This window comes from Leucoraja erinacea, chromosome 33 (genome assembly GCF_028641065.1).
Source record: "Leucoraja erinacea ecotype New England chromosome 33, Leri_hhj_1, whole genome shotgun sequence".
NCBI lineage: Eukaryota > Metazoa > Chordata > Chondrichthyes > Rajiformes > Rajidae > Leucoraja > Leucoraja erinaceus.
Genome location: NC_073409.1, coordinates 10,896,999 through 10,923,291, shown reverse-complemented (window position 1 = coordinate 10,923,291; position 26,293 = coordinate 10,896,999). Strand labels below are relative to the sequence as shown.

The window sequence follows — 26,293 nt, the reverse complement described above, 5'->3', positions numbered from 1 at the left end:
TGAAGTCTATTGCTGTCATGCTTACAGTGCATGGAAATAAATTAAAGGTATTATATTTGATAGTCTGGTTAAATAAATAAGCACATATTATAATAAATCTTCCTGACCCTTCTTGTTTCTCTGTATTCACTGCATGTTTAATTCAGTTTAGTTTATTGTCACGTGGACCAAGGTACAGTAAAAAGCTTTGTTGCTTGCTAACCAGTCAGCAGAAAGACAAAACACTATTACAATCGAGCCATCCACAGTGCACAGATGCATGATAAAGGAAATAACGCAAATAATATTTAGTGCAAGATAAAGCCAGTAAAGTCCGATCAAAGACAGTCCGATGGTAGATGGCAGTTCAGGTCCGCTTTCTAGTTTATGGTGGGATGATTAAGTTGCCTAATAACAGCTGGGAAGAAACTGTCCCAGAATCTGGAGATGTTCACACCTATATCTTTTGCCCGATGCAAGAGGGGAGACGAGGGAGTGGCCAGGGTGTGTCATCCTTGATTATGCTGCTGTCCTTGCCGAGGCAGCGTGAGGTATAAATGGAGACAATGAAAGGGAGGTTGATTTGACGGTGTGCTTTGTGATGGGTACATACTGTATGGGAAGAGATCACAATGCTATGACACAGCTATCACTCTTAAATAGGAGATATTTCAAAAATAGCCTTTTGCAAATCATTTAGTAAACTCTAGAACTATGTTATTTTAAACTGTTTAATTAACAAAACTTCTCCAATTAACATTGTAATCTGCAGCCAAGAGAAACAAAACATGTTTACATCTCAGAAGAGAAGATGACAAGGTTGTTAACTTAGTTGATCTGTATCTGTGACCATCAAGATCTCAGTTCCTGCTTGTTTCATAATGTGAAACAGACAAGTATGAACACTGTTTTATGGAGACCAATAAAGTGGATCCAAAGCAACAAATTACCAGTGAACAGAACACTCTCATTGTGCACACTTGAGGCTGGTAATGTGACACTGGTAATGTGACACGGCAGAAAAGACACAACAACTTGTTTCCGATTCTTAGAGCCAAAGTCATACAGCATGGAAACAGGCCATTCAGCCCATCACATCCATGGTGACCAGTGGGAATACATCTGCATTAATCCCATATTCTAGCACTTGGCCCACAGCCTTAGATACCTAGGCAATTCAAATGCTTGTCCAGAGAGTAGTTAAATGTGATCAGTGACAGGTTCCACCACTTTCCAGCAGACCATTCCAGCTGCTCACTGTTCTGGGTGGAGAAGGTTGATATTGTTGTATCTACCTCTGATACAGGGAAAAGTGTCCTGCAGTCTACCCTATCTACATGCCACATAATTTTATATACTTCAGTCAGGTCCTGTCTTAACCCCTCTGGTCCAGGGATAATAGACACAGCCTCTCCAACTCCCCTCATAATTAAGATGCTCCATCCCAGTCAACATCCCAGTGAATCCTCTCTGCAAACTCATCGCATTCTTCACATCCATCCTCCATTTTGGTAACCAAGGTTTTATGAAGTTCAAGCCTCAGCACCCTGCTCTTATATTCAGTGCCCTGACTAATGAAGGACAGTATCACTATGCCGTCTTAACCATCTTCACTCTTTATGCTGCCACTATTGAAGATCTCTGACGTATCCATCACGGACCATTTGTTCCTCAATATTGATGATAATCCTGATTGGGAAGGTCCAAGGGGGTATTGAGGAACAGAGGAACCTTGATGTACTAGCCTCATTAATACTCTTAAAAGGGTGGTGGATCCATGCAGTATGACTAAGGAAGAACAACCCTCCACCTTCATTGTAGAATATATAGAACAGTACAGCACAGGAACAGGCCCTTCAGTCAATAATGTCTGTGCCAACCAAGACGCCAATTTAAACTGCACTTCTGCCTACTCATGGCCAACATCCCTTTCCATGTGTGTAAGAAGAAACTGCAGATGCTGGAGTAACTGAAGATAGGCACAAAAAGCTGGAGTAACTCAGCGGGTCAGGCAGCATCTCTGGTGAAAAGGAATAGGTGATGTTTCGGGTTGAGACCATTCTTCAGACTGAGAGCCACAGGAAAGGGAAAGGTCCCCCTTTCTAGATTCTGATCCCTTTCTAGATTCTGATTCTAAACTAGAGTAAAGCATTCAGCTTTCTGAACAGGAACAGAAAATGTATTGCAATATATGTTCCCCCCCCCCCAATAAGTTAACAGTAGCGTTAGTATTTTGCAGGGACTCATAGTGTTCTAATTAAAGTAGCATAAATAATGTATAGAAACTAAAGGCAACAAATAATGTTTGTAATTTTCGAGAAGTTTGGAAGCCATAGGACAAACTGCAGGAGTCCCAGCTGAGATACATGATTCATCGTTAGTTACCAGTGACATGTCAGTAGACTGGAGGGTGGCTGTTGCTGTGTCTTTATTTAAGAGGGACTGCAAAGAAAAACGTACACCTGACATCTGTTATAGTTAAAGTACTGGAGGGGATTCAGAAGTACAAGATAAACATGCATTTGGAAAAATAGGGGTTGCTTAGGCATGGTCAGCATTGCTTTGTGCATGGAAGATCATGATTCACAAAACTGATTTGACTTTTTATTTAAATAATTAACCAAGGAGGATTTTGACAGCAGGGCCATAGATGTTGTCCATATCATGTACATGTACACTGTAAATGGATCAATTGTAATCATGTATTGTCTTTCTGTTGACTCATTAGCATGCAACAAAAGCTCTCCACTGTACATGTGACAATAAACTAAATTGAAATTGAAGGTCTTTGATAAGGTTCTTCTGCATGGTAGGCTTGAGTGATAGATGGCATGGGATCTAGGGAGAGCTTGTTAATATATCATTGGCTTGATGATAGGAAGCAGAGGGTGATGGTGAAAAGTTGTTTTTTGGACTGGAGGCCCGTGACTAATGGTGTGCGCCTCAGCGATCAGTGTAGTTTGTCATCTATATCAATAACATAGATGAGAATATACAAGGCATGGTTGGAAACGTTGCAGATGGCATGAAAATAAATGGAATTGTGGGCAAAGAAGAAGGTTAGCAAGAACACAGAGTAGGATCTTGATCAACTCAGTAAGTGGGCCAAGGAATATCAACCGCTTTCTGTATGAAAAAAACCTTATCCCTCCGATCCGTTAAAAACTACTTTCTTTCACATTTAAACTGTGCCCTCTTGTTTTTGATATCCCTACCACAGGGGAAAAAATTCCAATTATCTACTCTGTTTTGGCTTCACATAATGTTATACACCTCGATCAGGTCATCCCTCAGCCCCCTCAACTTCAAGCTAAACAAGCCTAGCCTATTCAATCGCTTCCTGTGACTAAAGTCCATAGCAAAGAAACTGGAAAGAGTACAAAAAAGATTGATGAGGAAGTTGTAGGGTTTGGAGGGTTTGAGTTACAAGGAGGGGCTGGAGAGGCTTTTTTTCTTGGAGTATGGGAGGCCGAGGGGTGACCTTCTCGAGGTTTATAAAATCATGAGGGGCATAGAAAAGGTGAATAGCCAGTCTTTTCACTAGGGTAGGCGTGCAAAATCCCAAGGGCATAGGTTTAAGGTGAGAGGGGAAAGAATTAATAGGAATCCGAGGGGCAACTTCACATCGGGTGGTGGGTACCTGGAACAAGGTGCTGCAGGAAGTGGTACAGGTGGGTGGGTACAATTCTGAAATTTAAAATATATTTGGACAGGGACATGCTTAGGAAAGATTTTGAGGGATGTGGGCCAAGAGCACTAGCTCAGTTATGCAACTTGGTCAACGTGGATGGGTACGTTTGAAGGGGCCGTTGCTGAGCTGTACGATTCCAATGTCCTTCAACCCGGCCAACATCTGGGTGAATCTCCTCTATACTCTCTCTAGTGCAATCATCACCTTCCTATGGCGTGGAAACCAGAACACCGTACAATAGTCCAAACACAGCCTTACCAGTATTTTGTAAAGTTGTAACTCAACATCAAATTTTGTATTCAATGCTTCCACTTATGAAGAGAAACATGTCAGATGTTTTCTTCACTATTTCTACCCGTGTTGGCCATTTCAGGGAACTGTGGACCCTGAGGTCTCACTGGTTATCAACAATACATCTTGGTGTATTTACTACATATGTCCTAAAACGCATCATTCACACTTGTCAGGATTAAATTCCATTTGCCAATGTTCTGCCCAACTTTCCGACTGATCTATATCCTGACCATCTTCCTAGCTATCCACAAACAAATGTTGTTCCACCAACCTCCGTGCCATCTGCAAACCTACTTATCATACCACCTACATTCATATCTGAGTCATTAAAATATATCAAAGACAACAAGGTTCCCAGCACCAACCAGTGGTGATACACTACTAGTCACAGACTTCCAATCAGAAAAACATCCCAACCTCTGCCTCCTACTGCCACGCCAATTTTGGATTCAATTAGTCAGCTTTCTTTGAATCGCCTGTGTCTTAAACTTCTGGATCAGCCCACAATGCAGGACCTTGTCAGATACCTTACTCAAGTTCATATCACCGATGCCTGCCACTCTCCCTTCACCAATCTCCATTGTTACCTCCTCAAAAAACCTCAAGTTGGTGAGACAGATTTTCCTCATTACAGAACAATGCTAACTCTCCTTAATCGGTCCCCATCTTTCCAACTGAAAATAAATCCTTAGAATTTTCTCCAATGCTTTTCCTTTCCATTGATGCAAGGCTCAGAGCTTAGCTCCACTGCCCTTCTTAAAGGACCAACATTCGTTGTCCTCCAGTCTTCTTGGGACAGCCAAGATCTTTAGAGCCCCAGCGATATCTTCCCTGGTTTCCCATAACATTCAAGGACAGATCTTATCTGGCCCAGTGATTTATCCATCTTTATGTATTCCAAGGCCTCAATCATCCCCACCTTCTTAAAACCTACACATTCCTGAAAATTCCCCGTCCGCTTGAACTCACTATCCTTCACACACTTCTCGTTGATGTATTATGCACTTAGGATTTCCCCACTTCCCCAAGTTCCACACATAGATTATCCTCTTGGTCACTAAAGAGGCCCACTCTTCCCAGTCCACCCACGCTACCCTCTTGATCCCGATATACTTGGATAATCACTTAGCATTCTCCTTAACCTCAACTTATAAGGGCTCTATTCACCTCCCTAATTTCCTCTGTAGCCACCCAGTTACAAACATCCTCTATATTCCTCAAGCTATATCGAAAGAATCAAAATATCCAAAGGGATTGTAAAAATTCTTGAGCACAAGTCAATAGTGTGGGACAATTAAGCAGCTTAGCGAACATTTGGGTAATAATGCCCAATCACCTTCACGAATCAACACAGATATATCTCATGATGTTTATACTGCAAACGAGCCTCTCCTTCCTCCATCTCACCCAATAAACACGATTTTCTGTCTCTTCACCCACAGTGGCTACATAACCTCTTTCAATCCAATATATGATACTCGTGTCAATTACTCTGGAGATTCTAAAGGGCCTGTCCCACTTGGGCCTGTCCCAGGTGGCGCACAAAGATTTTGTGAAACCCAAAATCCTGGGGCGCCGCGCGCGACCGCCCGTCACTGCCTACGTCACCACGCGCGCTTAATGCACGCTTAATGCACGCAACACGTGTGTCATAACGCATAAATGATGTCGTGTAAATGACGCGCATATAACATCCAAGTGGGACAGGCCCTTAACTCCTCTCTGAATAACAAAATCACTCAATGTTCATAAAAGTACATAAAACAATACAGCACGGGGGAACAGGCCCTTTGGCCCGAAATGTCTGTGGGGAATATTATACTACATTTAAAGTAATTTCCTCTGTGTGTCTGTGATCCATATTCCTCCATTCCTTGCAAATCCGTGCCTATTTAAAACTCTATTAAATGCCTGTATCTTCTTCAACTATCACCCCAGGCAGCACGTTCCAGGTATCCATCATTTTGTGTGAGAAAAAACCTTCCCTGCAAAGCTCTTTTAAACTCCCCCCATCTTCTGACCTAACAGCTATGCTCTTCAGCCATTTTCACACTAGGAAACAGATTCTGACTGTTCACCCTATATATGCCTCTCTCTCATCATTGTATATACTTCTATCAGTCTCTCCACAACATGTGCTCCAGAGAAAACAATCCGAGTTTGTTCAATCTCTCTTTACATTGTAACTTTCCCTGCAACACTCCAAACGTTCGGGAAAGGATGTTCTTTTAGGAAGGAGATGAGGAGGAATTCCTTTAGTCAGAGGGTGGTAAATCTGTGGAATTCTTCACCACAGAAGGCCGTGGAGGTCAAGTCAGTGGATATATTTAAGGCCGAGATAGATACTGTAGATTCTTGATTAGTGCAGGTGTCAGAGGTTATGGGGAGAAGGTAGGAGGATGGGATTAGGAGGGAGAGATGAATCAGCCATGATTGAATGGTGGAGTAGACTTGATGGGCCGAATGGCCTCATTCTGCTCTTATCACATGACCTTATGATCTAATCCAAGCAGCATCCTGATAAACCTCTTCTGCACCCTCTCCTAATGCTTTAAAAATTGGTTTTATTAGTGACTATCTTAGATATATTACTTCACACAAATTGAAGCATCTTCAATGCATGTAGAAAAAAGGCACAATCATTGTTAAAAGCAATGTTTCAAATATTAATCTAGTTCTTGGCGTTCTTTCAGCTTGATGTACACTGGATGTAATCTCTGTCTCACCTAATCAGGTGATTTATTTCCAAAGGCAGAAGTGCGTTAAAAATGAATGACACTCATTTATTTCTGTTCTGTTCCTCGCTGGTACAAGCTCACTGAATATAACTTCGTTATTTAAATAATTGGCGCATTAGAGCAAATGTCACTCGGAAAAGACTGGAGGATGCTTATGCTGCAAGAGCATTTTTAGAAGGCTATGTATGATTCATAAAGCACCAGAGGGTAGATTTATAAGTCAAGGGTCCACGTAACTGATGCAGAAACTATTTTGAAATAGTTACAACCGCAAACATTTGATTCCAACCACATTTCATCTTTTATGCATCTTTGTGTATGTACAGAAAGTTACTTCGCTTATAAATGAAATATTTAAACAGGGGTTTTATGGCAAATGTCAGTGTGTCAAATATGACCAAAGAGAAATCACTTCAAACAAATTAAATCTGAATTACTGTCAAGGTCTGTATAAAATTGTGAACAGGAAATTGACTAAATGAAGTTTCCACTCAATTACTGCAACTGTACACTCGTGTTTGATCCACCGTCACATTAAGGAAGTCCTTTAATTTGTTTTCCATCTCCCAGCAATGAGGTTTTCCACCCAGCACCAAGGGCCATTGCCTTTCCTGAGCAGAACATGCAAACCTTGCACATGATTGTAAAAGGGTCTCGACCCGAAACGTCACCCATTCCTTCTCTCCGGAGATGCTGCCTGTCCCGCTGAGTTACTCCAGCATTTTGCGACTACCTTCGATTTAAACCAGCATCTGCAGTTCTTTCCTACACGTGATTGTAAAATCTGTGCTGGGTTTGTCCCAGGAGAGGAGTGTAAATGCTATACAGGGTTTTTCCTGTTCTGGACGAAAAGCCTTTTCTGCCATCTGCCAAGGTGACCATTTTTGAATTGTGAAACAAAACCTATCACCGATCCCAAATCGTGCAGATATAATCATGGACGGAATCCCCTCTGGTACAGCAGCTTGTATTGTCATGGATTGTTCACCATCCAGATCACAGAATGTTCTCAATTTGCAATGAGATCTCCTCTCAATTTTCCGAACTCTTGAGAATACAGGGCATATCCACTCCTTATATGGGAAACCCACCCGTTCACTCACACACCTTCACGTGGACTACCTCTTCCTTCTCTTCCTTGATCTCCATCTTTGTTCCAGGATATAGGCTAGCCACAAACGGAGATTCAAAGCCTATAGACCGCTGCACCCATCTTGAATTCCATTTGCCCCCCACCCTGCCTCCTGTGAGACAATTCTTTTATTTGAATTCTTCCATCTTTTTTATATTTGTTACAATTACAAGACTTTCTACAGAGGTATCTTGCTTTTTCTTGAATATCCCTCTCTAGCACAGTGGCGAGAGTTCCTGCCCTGGGAAAGAGCAAGGAAACAGTTCCTCTCTTCACCTTTGCACCCCACTGGCCAGCATGGACTTGATGGGCTGAAGGGTCTGTTTCCGCTTTATGTTTCTAATGTCTAAAGGGACATGGATAGGATAGTTTAGAAGAATACTGGCCAAATACAGGCAGGTGGACTAGTGTAGATGGGATATGTTGGCTGGCATGGGCAGGTTGGGCCAAAGAGCCTGTTTCCATGCTGTACGAATTTTTATAACTCTATTTGCAAATTCAGCAAGTGTGAATTTCCATTATCCAAACAGCCGTAACACAAGGTTCACCAGTTCTGCAGTGGTCTCACTCTTGTCTCCTGTACATTGGGGAAATGAACCACGGGTTGGATGACCACATTCGATCCACAGTGTGACCCTGAGCTTCCTGGCGCCTGCCTCTTCAACCCCTCACTCTGACCTCTGCCCGTGATTTCCTGCTTTGTTATAATTAAGCCCAATGTGACTTTCTGTGCTGTTGTAATCAGATCCAATGCCAGCCTGAGGAACAAAACCTCATCACCTGGGCTCATTGTAGTTTTCTGGATGCAATATTGAAATCTACATCTTCAGGTAATTTGCCTTCAATGCATCAGAATTGGGCATTGCTGTTGTAAGTCATCCAACTGTGATATTGGCTCAGTTTTTGCTTCCCATTAGTTAGTGACCTTGCCTTTGCATTATCACCCTCAAATGGCTTGCATTAATCCATTCACAGGAGAACATATCCTACCAGATCTGCTGAGTATTTCCATCATTTTGTTTTACTTTTAGCATTGTAAATCTCAGTTACACTCCCTTCACATAAACACTTATTTCTTGGGGTAGGGGAAATAAAAACTGTACAAGTGTTCCAGGTGTGGTTTCACCCATTTCCTGACAGCCAGACAGCTTTGTTCCTATACTCCATAACCCCGGATTTGCCTGGATGTTAGCATTCAGTGACTTGCATACAGACATGCTCATGTTCCTTGGCACGTCAATATAATCCATTCTCTTACAATTCAAACTTTTTCTTTTTTTGTTTTATGCAGCTTTATAAAACTCTGCTTAGGGCACATATGGAACATTTTGTACAGTTCTGGTCACTGCCACAGGAAAGACATGCAGGCGTTGGACAGAGTGCAGAAGAGGTTCACCAGGATGTGGTCTGGATTGGAGTGCATTAGCATAAAGAAGTTGGACAAACATAATTGTGTTCTCTGGAGCATTGGGGGATGATGGGGTGACCTGATTGAAGCATGTAAAATAATAACAGGAATAGTTAAGTAGATAGAGTGTTTTTCCCAGCGTGGAAATGATAAATACCAGACGGAATAGATTTAAAGGTGAGAGGGGAAATATTTCAAGAAGATTTATGAGCAAGATTTAAAAAATATATATATACACAGGGAGCAGTGTGGCCTGGAATGCACTGGTAGAGGAGGTGGTGGAAGCAGATACTGTATAATACCAATGATTAAACAACATATAGATGGGCACTTGAACAGACAAGGAATAGAGGGATATATACCATGTGTAAGCAGAAGAGATTTCTTTAAATTGGCATCAGGTTCTGCATAGACATGGTATAGTAGGTATGTTGCTGTGTTGTCCATGTTGTCTAAAATGGATGACTTCAAAGGATTTTCATATTATATAATGTCCTTGCCCAACATTCAGCTTCTCTCGGAGGTAGACGCAAGATGCTGGAGTAACTCAGCGGGACAGGCAGCAGCATCTCTGGAGAGACGGAATGGGTGACGTTTCGTGTCGAGACCCTTCTTCAGACTGATTCAGCTTCTCTCTATCTTCTTGAAGCATCTTTCTATCTCCCTCCCTGGTCTCTGTTCCAACTGGTTGGCTGTGATTTGGGCTGTAAGCATATTTTAATACCTTGCAGATTGACCACTGAGTGAAGTCTCCACAGATACTCACAGAAGGGAAATCGTGGGGTTATCCCTGAGTGTATGATGGGACAAGTGACAAATCAGGCAACTAAGTTGCCATGTTTCTTGTCTACTACCGCTTGACTTGTTGCCAGGCACTACAAACTTAGCAAATGAAGAAATGTTCTGGAATTACAAAGAAGCAAACTGCTGAGCCGAGCTGTGTAACGCAATCCTTCACCGAGTGAAAGCTGAGCATAAAGCTCATGTGCAATGTCACTGATAGGATCCTTTTCTTTTCTCCACATCAGTCTGAAGAAGGGTTTCGACCCGAAACGTTGCCCATTTCCTTCGCTTCACAGATGCTGCCTCACCCGCTGAGTTTCTCCAGCATTTTTGTCTACCTTCAATTTTCCAGCATCTGCAGTTCCTTCTTAAACATCATTTTCTTGTTCACCTTGTTAGAAACATAGAAACATAGAAAATAGGTGCAGTAGTAGGCCATTTGGCCCTTCGAGCCTGCACCGCCATTCAATATGATCATGGCTGATCATCCAACTCAGTATCCTGTACCTGCCTTCTCTCCATACCCCCTGATCCCTTTAGCCACAATCTAACTCCCTCTAAAATATAGCCAATGAACTGGCCTCAACTACCTTCTGTGGCAGAGAATTCTTGGTCCAGGAATGAATTTGTAACTTAGCAGCAAGCATCTGCATCCAATCCCTTCAAAACATCTCACTAACACACACTCACACACACACACACTCATCCAGACCCCCCCATCACTGCTCCTAGGCACAGACAAGACATTGTTGAAAACAAATTCAACTACAACACGACTTGATTAACCAGCTTCCTGCTAATCAAGACTATTTCTAAAATTGGTACTGACACACCCAAGCAGATAATGATTTGTTAATTAATACAAAAGAAAAAGAAACATGTTACGAGTGCACATGTTGTGAATCCACATTTTCCATGGGTGCTTACCTTGTTACTTGGGTTCTTGTACTGAAATCAAGTGTCCTCATGGACTGCAGGACCTCCACACAACCCATATACTGAAACAGGAAAGGAGAAAGACATATAACTTCCTTAAAATTATTCAAAGATGAACAATATGAACAAAATTAAGTCATTTTGAGGTCATTGAAACAACAAGTTAGTGTGCACCCCACTATACTGACCAACATTGCTACTCCAGGCCCTAACCTGGGTGAACTGTGGGCGGTGGGCGGCGCGACTCTGGTCAGCAGCGGCCTCTGCAGCCCGTCCGCGTTTTATTATTTTCTGTCTATGTTTTTATGTAGTTTTTGTTATTTTTTGTGGGGGTGTGTGTGTGGGGGCGTGGGGGTGGGGTGGGAGGGATGGGGAAACTTTTAAATCTCTCCCTGCACGGGAGACCCGACCTTTTCTCGTCGGGTTTCCGTTATCGTTGGGGCTGCAATGAGGAGCGGCCTCCAACAGGAAGAGACCGGGGACTCTGGTGCCGACTCACCTCACCGTCGCGGAGCTGGCCGAGTCCGGAGCGGGTGGAGCGGTGGAGGAGCGCTGCTGCTGCTGCTGCTGCGGCCCGACCGGAGAGTCGGAGGCTTCACTGCAGGTCTGGTGGACGGCGGCACCGGGAGCCCGCGGGTCCCTGGAGGGAGACCGCTTTTTCAGGGCTCTCGCAACGGCGACTTCCCCCGCCCGAGTTGCGGGGTCGAGGAGCTCCTGGAGCGGGGCCTGACATCACCGCCCCGCGCGGCTTGGAATGGCCGCGGGACTCTGCGAGCGCACGCCGGGGGCTCTAACACCAAGACCCGGTGTGCGACCTCGCACCACCCGGTGTGGCTTTAATGGCCGCGGGACAATCGCCATCGCCAGCCGGGGGCTTTGACTTTGACTCTGACATCGGGGGGGGGGGGGGGGGGGGGGGGGGGGGGGGGGGGGGGGGGGGGGGGGGGGGGGGGGGGGGGGGGGGGGGGGGGGGGGGGGGGAGAGTGCAGAGGAGAGATAAGTTTATTTGGCCTTCCATCACAGCAATGTGATGGATGTTTATGTAAATTGTGTTGTGTCTTGGATCTATTTGTTTGTAATGTATGGCTGCAGAAACAGCATTTCGTTTGGACCTCAAGGGGTCCAAATGACAATTAAATGTATCTTGTATCTTGTAACTGGAAACATTTTGAGATGGGTCTGTGGAGCAGCAATGATTATCAGCTGCATCGTCTGATCTGCTTCTGACATTGACTCACACAGTCTTCACTTCAGCCACATTTTGGAATCAGGATACGAAGAACAGCCGCCATCGTGTAAAATGGTTAGCACGTGTGGGGAAGAATGACAACGGGAGGTGGCCATTTGCTAATAATCATTCAATGGCGGCAGAGGTGGAGCTCGAGCAGTTTGATGATTATACAAACAACAAAGGAACAAAGTCAGTCAGCATCTGTGGAAAGTGAAACCATTCCATGTTTTTGGTCAGGGGCTCGTCCTCAGAACTGGGGAGGGGAGAGTAGAGGGGAACAGTTTTCAAAGTAGAGCTGGGTGAATCAGTGAGTCAAAGTCAGAGTCATTGAGTTATACAGCGATGTAAACAGGCCCTCTCGGTCCAAGTCCTCCGTTGCAACCAAGATGTCCTTCTGAGCTCGTCTCAATTGCCTACATTTGGCCAATACCCCTCTAAAACCTTCCTACACATTCAACTGTCCAAATATCTTTAAATGTTGCAATTGTACTTCCTCTACCACCTCCTCTAGCAGCTCATCCACATACATGCCATACCCTGAAAAAGTTGCCCCTACAGTCTCATTTAAATCTTTCCCCTCTCACCTTAAACTTATGCACTCTAATTTATGATTGCCTTAACCTGGGAAATTCACCTTATCTATGTCCTCATAATTTTATATATCTGTACAAGGTCACACCTCAGGTTCCTATGTTCATGGGAAAGTGTCACAGCCTTTTGAATCTTTCCTTATAACTGGAGTTCCCCAATCTTGGTAACATCCCCATTAATCCTTTCTATACCCTTTCTAACGTAATTACATACTTCCTATAGCTGGGTGACCAGAACTGAACATAATACTCCAAGTGTGATCTGACTGATGACTTGTACAGTGGCAAAATGATGTCCCAATTCTGTATTCAGTGCTCTGGGTGAGAAAGGCAAGTTCTTTACAATACTGTCTAGTGTGGCACGGTGGTGTAGCAGCAGAGCTGTGCCTTACAGCGCCAGAAACCTGGATTTGATCCTGACTACGGGTGCTTCTCTGTACAGAATTTGTACGTTCTCCCCATGCCCTGTGTGGGTTTTCTCCGAGATCTCCAGTTTCCTCCCACACTCCAAGCAGGTTTGTAGATTAACTGGCTTGGTATAAATGTAAATTGTCCCGAGTGTGTGTAGGATGGTGTAAGTGTGCAGGGATCGCTGGTTGGTGCAGATTCGGTGGGCCGAAGGGCCTGTTTCCGTGCTGTGTCTCTAAACTAAACTAAACTAAACTTGTGTTGCTACTTTTGGGGAACTATATACCTGCACTCCTAGGTGCCTCCATTCTACACCATTCTCCAGGACATTACCATTTACAGTGCAAATCCTGGATTAACTTATCAAAATGCAACACCTCACGTTTGTCCAAGTTAAATTCCATCGGCCATTCCTGGGTCCATTCCTCCAGTTTCTTTTGTAATGTTAGATAACCTTTTTCTCAGTCCACTACAGTACTACACCACCAATTTTGGTGTCATCTGCAAACTTACTGAGGTGCTTTCAGATGAGCCCTTCCTCAGTCAATATTCAGTCAAGAGTTGTGAAGATAAACACAAGAGTCTCGATGGTTGAGCTGCCTAATTTGCACTATATCCGTGTGGGAGGTTTACAACAAAGGATGTGGATTTGGAATTTGTTCAGCGGGTGGCAGCAAGAAGTTGCACTTTGAAGATTTGCTTTTGCTCGTAAAAAGTGAATTTGTGATTTTTATTTAAATGGATCATCACTAACAGACTATTCTTGAAAGAGACCCAGGAGAGTATGGTTTGCTCTGCATTACCTTTACACCTCTGCATCACAATGCATTCAGGAGATGACTCATTCTACGAGGTTATAGCGTGAACAAATCATTCCTGCTTTTTTTAGCTTTAATTTTAAACAGCAACCCAAAGAAAGGTTTTAAAAAGAAATCAATATTTTGTTTTGATAATAAATGATCCCAAATTACTTATTTTGTCACTGACTCACACCTGCATAAATGGATGACTTTTACATCAGGCACCTTTCTGACATTAGGGAGGTGTCTACATACTCATAGAAATCTGGCTCACCGTTCAAGGGGTTCACTAGTTTAAATGGCATAATATTGGTCCAGCAATGCAAAGGCAGAAAGTTCAATTTCAAATTCCTAATCACATAGGTGTTGAAATTTAAAGATCATAATTTGGTAAATTGGCAAACAAAAAATTGGATGAAAACTTTCAATTTACGTTAAAACCAAATTAATGTAGTAGGAAGGAATATGACAGGTGGCTTTCAATAAGAGTTTGGAGGAGGTGAGAAATGACTCAATTATCACCTTTATAAGGCATTGCCATGGAAGTGTTTGGTTTAAGGAAGTCAGCGACAGCTTGTGAAACATTCATTAGTTAGAATCAGAGTCAGAGAGTCACACAATGCAGAAACAGGTTGTTTGGCTCAACTTGCCCATGCCAACCAAGATAGTTCCACCTACTGGAGTTTGGCCCAACTTGCCCATGCCAACTAAGATAGTTCCACCTTCTGGAGTTTGGCCCAACTTGCCCATGCCACCTTCCACCTGGAGTTTGGCCCATATCTCTCTAAACCTTTCCTGTCCATATACCCGTCCAAATGTCTTTTAACTGTTGTTATAGTACCTGCCGCAACTGCCACCTTTGGCAGCTTCTTCCATATCCCATCACCCTCTGTGTGAAAAAGTTGTCCCTCAGGTTCCTATTCAAACTTTTCCCCTCTCACCTTCAACTTATGTCCTCTGGTTCTTGATTCCTCTACTCTGGGTATTGGGATTGCATTCACCCAATCTCACTGCCTCATGATTTTACACACCTCTATAAGATCACCCCTCAGTCTCCAGCGCTCCGATGAATAAGGTCTAACTTGCCCAATCTCTCCTTATAGCTCAGACGCTCAAGTTCTGATCCTTGTAAATCTTCTCTGCACCATTTCCTGCTTAGCAAGATCTTTCCTACGCAAGGTGAACAAAATTGAACATTTAACTCCAAATATGTTCTCCCTTGTCCATTTTTCCATTCCCAGCAACTACACCAGCATTTTGCAGCATTTTCCCTTACAACTGAAGGCAACACACCATCTGTTCTTCCATCTCTTCCCTTCCAACAGCTAGGAACCCAAACTGTCTTTCCAGGTGAAGCAGTAATTCACTTACTCTTCTTCCAATCAAGTGTGAGCAGGGATGAATAATTCTGAGAAATCAAATTATCATCCCATCTTCCACCTCAGTATGGGGGCAGCCTTCTGGAGTACTACACCTTGACATACTGGAGTACTACACCTTGATACTACACCTTGAGGGGATATTCTAGAAACTTACAAAATTCTTAAGGGGTTGGACAGGCTAGATGCAGGAAGATTGTTCCCAATGTTGGGGAAGTCCAGGACAAGGGGTCACAGTTTAAGGATAAGGGGGAAATCCTTTAGGGCCAAGATGAGAAAAACATTTTTCACACAGAGAGTGGTGAATCTCTGGAACTCTCTGTCACAGAAGGCAGTTGAGGCCAGTTCATTGGCTATATTTAAGAGGGAGTTAGATGAGGCCCGTGTGGCTAAAGGGATCAGGGGGTATGGAGAGAAGGCAGGTACAGGATACTGAGTTGGATGATCAGCCATGATCATATTGAATGGCGGTGCAGGCTCGAAGGGCTGGATGGCCTACTCCTGCACCTATTTTCTATGTTTCTATAACTTGATTTCTGTCTTTATCAGTTATCTATCTGTGGTGTGGCCTCGGTTGTTAAAAAAAAAAAAGAACTGCAGATGCTGGTTTGCAAAAGAAAACGCAGAGTGCTGGAGTAGCTCAATGGCTCTGGCAGCATCTCATGGATGGGTGATGTTTCAGATAGGACCTTTCATCAGACTTCTTCTGAAGGGGCTCCATCCAAAACGTCACCTATCCATGTTCTCCTGAGATGTTGTCTGATCCACTGAGCTACTACAGCATTTTGTGTCTTTCTACATTGCTTGGTGTGTTTGTTTTCTTCCCCTTTGATAGAGAAGGATATGTCAACGACTCATTGACTAGATAACTTTATCAAAGACATTAAGGGATCCGAGGTGCCAAATACAGGAATCACCAGAAAGTTCAAATACATTTCGGAAGGTTGATAGAATGTTAATCATTCTATGATTAACAATGATTGCGTGTGTGTGTGTGATTGAAAGTTGTCCGGATATGCATTATGCCCCTGTCCCACTTAGGAAACCTGAACGGAAACCTCCTGGAGACTTTGCGCCCCACCCAAGGTTTCCGTGCGGTTCCCGGAAGTTGCAGGTGGTCGCCGGATGTTGACCACCTCCTGTCCATTCTACCTGAAGGTAGCAGGGAGACGAGTGTGTGGCCAGGATGGAAGCAGGTCGGGAGACTGACAAAAACCTCCGGGAACCGCATGGAGACCTTGGGTGGGGCGCAAAGTCTCCAGAGGTTTCCGTTCAGGTTTCCTAAGTGGGACAGGGGCTTAACTCTGCATTTAGTCCTCAATCTGCAAAATTAACAGGTGTCCTGTAGCTCATTCTTAATTTGCTAATGAGAAAGAAACTCTTGCACGTCAGCATGAAAGGAATGACCAACACACTAAATATATATTCAGTATCATGAATGATGGATGAAGAGGCAGAAAGCAGTGACTCACTGGAGCTAATCTACTTCCTATGAGCCTTTGTAGATTTCTCTGACAGGTTGGGCCCAATGCCAGAAATAACTGTGAGCATACAGACTTCGGATGAATCATACTTTCAAATGATAAATCTTACTTTTCAGGCACAAACACAGGAATAAAGAACAGAATATAACATTTATTTACTGAACCAATTTTAAATATGCATTGGATGCTCAAAGGCATCAATAGGATTTTAATTACAAAATGATGACAAAATGGATCAATTATTCGTGCCTCTCCGATTATATAATCCATGTTTTTTCCTTAATAAATGAGAATTTCATAGCAGAGAAACATGAGGCTGGATTCTTATCAATATGCTGTAAGTGTGTCAGAGTGGGATGTATCGGTTTGAAAGTTCTTGTAACACTCCCTTCATGCCTTCAGTAACTACTTGAACAGGAACAAATTGATTTGAATGTTCTGATCTTCCCTTTCAAAATGTTCCTGGCTTCATCCCACTTTACCCGAGTTATTCTTTCTGCTCCAACTAACTTAATGCACCCTCTCCTCCTCGGATACAAGATTACCCCCTCGTCCTCAACTACCACTTCTCCATCCTTGCTCCTCATTCATTCAGCTACTTTTCCCTGTCAGAGTGATACAGTGTGGAAACAGGCCCTTGGCCCAACTTGCCTACATGGACCAACTATAATAGCTACAGTTATATTAGCTTTAGCTAATATCCCAGCTATAATAGTCTGACCTGCCTGCGTTTGGTCCATATCCCTCCAAACCTGTCCTATCCATGTACCTGTCTAACTGTTTTATAAACGTTAGGATAGTCCCAGCCTCAAATACCTCCTCTGGCAGCTTGTTCTATACACCCACCACCCTTTATGTGAAAAAGTTATCCCTCAGATTCCTATTAAATCTTTTCCCCTTCATCTTAAACCTATGTCCTCAGGTCCTCGATTCACCTACTCTGGGCAAGAGACTCTGTGCATTTACCCGAATAGATATCTACTCATGAGCAGTACTACTTCGTGTAGCAAGAGGATGGTGACAGTGCAGAACTTTGTTCTAGTTTCCAGTTGAATGATTATTTGTAACAAAGGAAAACTGGTTGAGTGTTCAATTATTTATCAGATTTACTGACATCCAGACATTGAAATCAAAATGAAAACTTTTGTAGATAAAGGGACCAAGAATAGAAGGGACTTTGGCAGAGACCCTCACAGAGTAAACAATATTTATTTATCATATTTAGACAATATTCTTAAATAGTTGAACAAAATCTTTAAAAAGCTTTACGCTCTCTAGTGCTTTGATGGTTTGTACTGAACAGAATATTTGCCTTCGAAGATTTGTGTTGTTCAAGATCTAGGATTTTGAACAGAAAGTCCACCCACATTTTGGCATTCGACATAAGATAGGGCTGCACCAATAACTGCATATTGGGAATTAGATAGAACAAAGAACATTGAATGAGGAACAGTATAGCACAGCAATGGACTCTTCGGCCCACTATATATATATATATATATGCCAATGATGACAATTTGATTTGTATCCCTACATGTACTGTGTGCTACTTTCAAGGAAGTATGGATCCCTTTATCTCAAGCTCTCCATGTACATCCATCCTCCCAAGGGTTTGACTACTTAAAGCATACTTTCCTCTTACATTTAACATCCCAAAGTGCAGCACCTCACACTTATTTGAATTAAACACCATCTGCCATTGCTCTGCCCATATTTCCAACTGGTCTATATCCACCTGTATTCTTTGACAACCTTCCTCACTATCTACAACTCTGCCAATTCTTATGTCATCTGCAAGCTTACTAATCAGCCCAGGGCTTGATTAACCATTAAGCAAAATAAGCACGTGCTTAGGGCATCAAGGGAAGGGGGCACCACAGAAATGGTAAATGGTTTACGGCACAAAATAAATCACTTTAAACGTGGTAAAATAATATTCGAAGTGGTTTATATGATCGGAATAACTATGCAACAAGGCAGGCTGGATGCCTTATCTCTACTAAGTATAGAAGCAGATGTGTTACGTAAGATTAATTTTGAGGATCTGATCAAAGACTTTGCAATTAAAAAAAGTAGGAGAAAACTTTTCAAATATGAATAAAGTGGAAGTATACAAAAATAAACATTATTTTCCATCTTACTGTTACTTTTGTTTCATTTTGAAAAATAAAAATTAATTTTATGGTTTATTATTGTTTATATTTTTAATTACATATATATGGGGGCACCAAAATCTTTTTAAAAGTGCTATGGGTCTTAATCCGGCCCTGAATCAGCCCACCAACATGTTTTTCAATCATTCATATACATATCACGCCAAAGAGGTCCCAGCACCAATTCCTGAGGAACAGGACTGGTCACACACCTACTGCCTTATTTTCTTGCAAGATAATACTTCTGGGAAACAATTATCAAAAATGTTTGGTGGCATTTCAATGAGTCAACTTTATTTTTAAAATATAGATTGTGAAGTTCGCCAATTGCACATAGCTTTCTTAAATCGTTATTTGTTGGAGAGTCGTATTTACTTTATTTTTTGTTTTGAGTGGCACATTCTTTAATGACACACCAACTGAAATTCTCATTTCGCAACACTGAAATAATGTCAATAAAGCAAAAACAAATGGAGTGTGTTACAGTGGAGATGATAATCAAGAATTCAATGGTAATGTTACCAAAAACTGCAGTGGGATCTTGATCAGCTGGGCAAGTGGATGGAGGAATGGGAAATGGAGTTGAATTCAGATAAGTTTGAGGTATTGTGTTCTGCGTATCTTCTTCCACCCCCCACCCCATCCCCGCTCCAAACACCTACCACTGTGTAAATTATAATAGTTTCACAAATCTATGCATTCTCCTTCTCTCACCTTAAAGCTACGCCCTTTAGTATTTGACATTTCCATCTTTGTCATGGCCCCCCTCTCTCAGTAGTTAACGACGCATTTTTATTAATGTTTAAAATGCCTTGACATTCTCTTTAATTATACTTGTCAATGACATTTCATGGCCTCTTTTAGCCTCCTGATTTCTTCTTTAAATTCTCTCCTGCTTCATTCATATTCCTTAATGATCCTGTCATATTTCATCTTCCTAAATCTTACATTTCCCTTTTGACTCGTGTCCAATATCAAAGGTCATAGGTTTGAGTTGAAGGGCAAGACTTTTAGATGGGATCCGAGGAAGATTTTTTTCATCAAAAGGGTTCGGGTTTTAGTTGAGTTTATTTAGTTTGGTTTGGTTTAGTTTAGTTTAGAAAAGCTTTTTTGTTGCGTCCTAACCAGTTAGCGAAAAGACTAGGAAGGGTTTCTGCCCGAAACGTTGCCTATTTCCTTCGCTCCACAGATGCCGCTGCACCCGCTGAGTTTCTCCAGCACTTTTGTCTACCAGCGAAATCAATCAAGCGGAATACAATCAAGCCGTCCACAGTGTACAGATACAGGATGAAGGGAATAACGTTTAGTGCAACTTTTTGTGACTAGTGTTGGTGTTACTAATTTGTCGATTTTCTGTTAATTATATATTATCTATATATGAAGGAACTGCAGATGCTGGTTTACACCGAAGATAGACACAAAATACCGGAGTTACTCAGCGGGACAGGCAGCATCTCTGGATATAAGGAATGCGCGAAGTTTCGGGACGAGACCCTTCTTCAGACTATGTGTATTGTGTTTACAGGCGTGTTCTATTGCTGCAAGTAGGAATATTCAGTATCAGTATTCGAATACCGTTATCGATACATATGACAATCGAAGACACATTCGTGATTGAAAAAAAATACAATAATAAATCTTAATTAAAAGTGTTAAAGTTAGAAATAAAACGGCGACTTACTCTCACAGTGTAAAGTGTGCCCGAGTTGAGATCATCATCCCGTGTTTGCGCCGGTGCTTTTACCGGCCGCTCTGCCGGATGGACGCTGCTGACCCACTCGCCGCTGGCCGGCTGCATCGTACCCGCGGGCACCTTCTGCGGCTCGGGCTGCGAGGGTGCAGAAAGGCAGCGGGTTAGATCAAGAGCCGAGGGAGAGGAGAGACCCCGAGTCCGGAGAGAGTTGGTCACTTTTCTCCTCGGCGTTTCTCTGGTGCCCCGCGGAAAACTCTTGAGGCCAAGTAGCCCGGCCGCTGAGTGGGACAGTTTCAGGTGAGCCATTTTGGGAAGAAAGGCAGACAGACCGCTTGCAATGTCCTCCGCTTCGGGTGGAAGCCCATCCGCTGCTGAACCCGGCGCCAGGGGAGAGGACGGGCTCTTGCCCCTGAGGACGGCATTGGTCGAAGGTTCCTCCAAGGATGACAAAGAATCGTTCCTAAAGCGGCTGTACTTCGCTCTGTGAAGCATCCCCGGCTGTTGAAATAGTCTCCCTACATGTGATGGGTGCCCAGCGAGGCGACAGCGAATGCGTTCTCTCATAGCCTACCCGCTGCGGCACCAACCCTCCTAGTCCACAGTCCACCGGCAAAGTTACCAATCGTTGGACCTGACCTGAGCTGGAGATGGTTTCGGCGGTGGGTCTATATTGTCCTGCTTGTAATGTCCACACAGTGAATACAAAGTGAAAAACTAACGAGTCCGAGGTTTCCTCTCATTCCCCGTGTTGACTCAAACCCAGCAAACTGCTGTCCGCCGCTTCAAACGCGCCGCCACTTGGATGGAGGCAGCGGCTGGTGTGTGTGTGTGTGTGTGTGTGTGTGCTCGAAGCGGCACCGTGCAAGTCAGATGGGGATGGCGAGGTCTACAGTCAGCGAGCAAACCCGGGGAACTGACGGCTCCATTGACCCTCGCCGGGCAGTAACCCTGCTGCAATGGCCCGGCGTTTCAGAGCTGACGTTAGATGTCCCAGCTGTTGTAGCGAGTGTTCCTGCCCCCCCTCTCTCTCCCCACCCCCCCTCTCTCTCTCTCCAGTTGCCGAGGCTGTGATCACACGCCAGTGGCGGCGGATTCCGCAAAGCTCTCTGCCTTTCTCTCCCTCCTTCCTCTGTCTTCACCGTCCTGTCGAAGATCGCCAATTGCAAAACTCGACACGTTTCCTCAAACAATATTCCCCAACCATTCCTCTGCAGGCGGTGAGCGAGCGAGGGGGGGGGGGGGGGGGGGGGGGGGGGTGGGGGTGGTCGCCCCGAATTTTTATGAATGAACTTTTATGAATGAGTTTCCCCCTCTCAGTGCACACGCTAATAAATCTGTGAATGAAGCGGAGCTCGCTGTAATTGACTGCCAATCCCTGGGGTAATCCCCTCGTAGCCAATCAGCAAAGCAAGGCTGTGACTCACGTACCATAAATACCCTAAAACATTAACACTGCACATTTTAAAATCCCAGTTTGTAAAAGCACTCTAGAATTCGCGGTCAGAAAGGTGTCTAAGAAAGTAACACGACTGGGAATTTGGATGATAATATCAACGCTGAAGATTAAAGCCAAAACCCTGCTTGATTTTCGAGAGCTTCGATTGACTGTTGAGACAACACCAGAAGGTGCGGTACTGGACCCGTGGGAAGGCATGATGCATCTTTCTCCGAGCTTGGAGTTGGAAAAAAAAAAATTGACTATCGGTTCAATCTCCGGTCTGCTGCAGCTTCCTGAAGCTATCACATTTTCTCTGAAGGCATAATGAAAACTGCCAAGCACACAGGAAGTCAGGATTTGAGTGGGAAGATAGGGGAAATTAATCTGCTTTTATTCATTTAGCTGTCAAATTCAGTAAAATATTGACTGTGATGAGTGTCACGGGGATATGACCCTATGGAACGGCGGAGCATGCCGAATGGACAACTGTTTCTCTTTCTACATCCTTAAATTAACAGAATATTTCACCCCGACCTGTCTATTCCTGCGTAGGAAAGAACTGCAGATGCTGGTTTAAATCGAAGGTAGACACAAAATTCTGGAGTAACTCAGCGGGACAGGCAGCATCTCCGGAGAGAAGGAATGGGCGGCGCTTCGGGTCGAGAAGAAGGATCTCAACCAGAAACGTCACCCATTCATTCTCTCCAGAGATGCTGCCTGTCCCGCTGCCTTTTCCTGGTTTGACTCTTAAATGATGGCGGAATGAGCAATTGTACGGAGAAGTCTGGTAACACGCAGGAGGTTAGAAATGAACAAAAAACCTCGGCCGAATCCCTGCCGAATCCCTGCGAGGTGTAGACCAGCGGTGAATGAAGAAGGGAAGTCAGTCATTGCTTGACTGTTCATTGAGTTTCATTCTGAGTCTCGGACATCCACAATGGAAAATAAAATGGGCAGAAATTAATCTTCCTACCTTAATTGGTGGAGTGTTGTGAACTGCAGGGTTACAACCCTTGCCTTACAAGATGCTGACCTTCTTGAAAATCGGTCGAAGACAAATCTAGATCTCCCACAGCAAATGAGATTAGACCATTATACAGATTTGAACCAATTATTAACTCCTCACACAATGTATCTCCAGCAGAAATTAATCTTCCTCAAGAGTGTTGTGAATTGCAGGGTTTACAAGATGTGTTTCTATCGGTGAAGAAAATCTAGACACAGCAAATGACATTAGACCAGTGACAGAACCAATTATTAACACAATGTATCTCCAGCCTTCATCAAGACTCTTGGTGTTTCTATCGGTGAATGAATGGGAGGTATGGAGGTTGCATCTTGTTCAATGTTGGCATTGCACCCCAAAAGGCTCAGCAGCCTCGATAGAGCTTGGATACTGAATCAGACTCCCTCTGTTTTTGATCCAACTATGCATTAAAACAAACCCTAATGGGGGTCAAGTTTCTACTTTCCATGGTGTCATCCTTGTGGGCTGGAGTCGTCAATGAGATTGTCCTTGCACCTTTACAGTTGCCAACAATAAATAAATAGTAGACCCAAAAAGCTGCAGTAACTCAGTGGGACAGGCAGCTTCTTCAGACTGAAGGTCAGGGGAAAGGGAAGCAAGAGTTATAGAAGATGATGTAGAGAGATAAAGAACAATGAATGAAAGATAGGCAAAAATGTAACGGATCGTTGTAGTTCTTTGTTGGAATGGGAAGCTGGTGCCACATGGGTGGGGGAGGGATAGAGAGAAAGGGAATGCCGGGGTTACTTGAAGTTAGAGAAATCAATACTCGTATCACCCAAGCAAAATATGACATGCTGTTCCTTCAATTTGCGTTTAGCCTCACTCTGACAATGGTGACCTAGGACAGAAAGGTCAGTGTGAGAATGAGGAGGAAAATTAAAGTGTTTAGCAACCTGGAGATCAGGTGGGTTCAGGCGGACTGAGCGAAGGTGTTATGCTGTCTCACCAACACGGCCCATGTAAAAACCTAGGTCCTGAGTTAATTCACTGATGCCGGCCAAGGTTCAGCTGGCAGTAATCTTGCTTGAATTTGAGTTGTGGATTCAGGTCCCTATGACTCAGTTGGTGGCGTTCTCAGCTCTGAGACAGATGGTGGTGGTGACTCCAGAGAGTTGAGCGCAGGAAGCTTGGCTGACACTTCAGTGAAGTAGTGAAGGATGCGGCGCTGTCTAAAACATCATCTTTCAAATAAGATGCTAAATTAAGGACCTGACCATCATTTCAGATGGAAGCAAATGATTTGATGAATCATTTGAAGACGTGCTGATGCTTTGTCCAGTATTTACCCTGAAGCTAACAAAACAACAACTGATTGAGTATCATCATTTGCTGCTTGATCTCACATTTCTCACATTACACAAAGTTCTACTTTCCCCATTTACCACTTAAATCAGCAGAACATACATAGAACGGTGCCAAACATGATGCCAAGAAACTAATCTCTCCTGCCAGCATGTGATCCATATCCTCACATTCCCTGCATATCCATCTTTGTCGAAAAGCCTCTTAAACCCCAGTATTGTCTCTGCTTCCACCACAACCTGGGAGCGTTCCAGACACCCACCACTCGGTGTAAAAAAACTTGCACATCTCCTTCTCAGGTGACAGGAGGGGAGAGGAGAGATTTAGATCATCCTTGATTAGAGTTACATGGCATGGAAATGGGCTCTTCAATCTACTTGTCCTTGGCAATCAAGGTGCCTTCCAGAGCTAGTCCAATTTGCCTGCATTTAATCCATATTCCTCTAGACCATCCTATCCATGTACCTGTAAACATTGCAATTGTACCCAGCCCGAACACTTCCTCTGGCTGCTCATTCTATATACCCACAGCCATCGCGTGTGAAAAAGTCACCCCTCAGGTTCCTTTTAAATATTTCCCCCCATAACATAAATCTAGTTTTACAACCTTCCCCCCACCCTGAAAAAAAACACCTTAATATTTCCCCTAGTGATTGTATAAACCATTATAAGCTCACCACTCAGCCTCCTATGCATCAATAATAAGTCCCAGTCTATCCAGTCTCTCCTTATAACTCATGCCCACCTGTCCCGGTAATATCCTTGCTGTATCCTTTCCAGCAAACCCACATCCAATGGCAATCAGTACTGCACATAATATTTGCAGTTTCACCAACTTCTTGTACAACGGTAACATGACATCCCAACCTTTGTAGTGAAAGCACCGTCCACTGAAGACAAGTTTGCCAAATGCCACCTTCATCACCATGTATACATTCCCTTATCTGCTTTCAGGGAACTAACTGGGACTTGCAAATAACGCCAAACTGGTGACTCTGTTTACTGTCTCAGTGTACTACTGCTATACACTTGCACTGTGCCTGAGACACTTATCTGATAAGTATCTAAGTGCTTATGTATAGTGATACTTGTATTGAACGGTATACATAAATGAATTTCACTGTACCTTGGTACATGTGACAAATGAAGTACCTTACCATGTCACACCTATGTGAACAAGTAGCACCTGGATTATTGTGACTTGGGAAACACCTGATATTTTATGTCTTATATGCTACCCAATTTGTACAATAATATGGGTAGACTAATAAGAATAAATAATTTACAAGATATTGTGATTTAATAGCAACTCTGCAGAGATGAAGGGTAGAGATTGCAAAGTGCATTTTGCGTGGCAGGATAAAATCAGAAGACACCTTTGGACGAGCAATAATTTCTCTTAAATATACTTGGGGACCTCAAAATATCATAGGCCCGGGCTATTCTTCTGTCATTAATTTATAATGTTTTTCTGAAAATACCTCAGATTGAAAAATCACGTCACGTTTCACAATGCACAAAGCAGTAACTGGTTAAAATGAAGGTTCATGATATCACTCGGGCGCCACACCTGCGTTGCATATAGAACAACAGATGCCTGAAAATGAGTTTTCAAGGATGTAACACAATCATGGGGTTGAGATGATGTCACTAATTGTGGGTGTGAAGCTGACGTGCTTCGTTACACTTTGTGATCAGTTACACCCAGACAGCTGGCGGTTTGTAATAATCTGTGCACTTGTGCTATTCTTGAGATGCTTGGAAAAGTCTACAGTCTACACATTTTGCAGGTCCTTGTCTTTCCAACGGCAGTATTATTACAGA

The 26,293-nt window shown here is 43.4% G+C and overlaps 1 protein-coding gene across 2 annotated transcripts in view; it reads right to left on the bottom strand.

Annotated features, from left to right (window-relative positions):
- LOC129712664 (SHC-transforming protein 1-like) overlaps positions 1-21,929 on the bottom strand; it is a 51,506-nt gene extending 29,577 nt beyond the window's left edge. For both annotated transcript variants that reach the window (XM_055661275.1, XM_055661276.1), the window contains exons 1-2: positions 20,688-21,929; positions 10,953-11,023 (exon numbers count right to left, since the gene is read on the bottom strand). In XM_055661275.1, coding sequence (XP_055517250.1) covers positions 10,953-11,023; positions 20,688-21,263 — 647 coding nt within the window. In that variant the 5' untranslated portion in view covers positions 21,264-21,929. The remainder of the gene's footprint in view (positions 1-10,952; positions 11,024-20,687) is intronic.
- Positions 21,930-26,293: the final 4,364 nt, after the last annotated feature.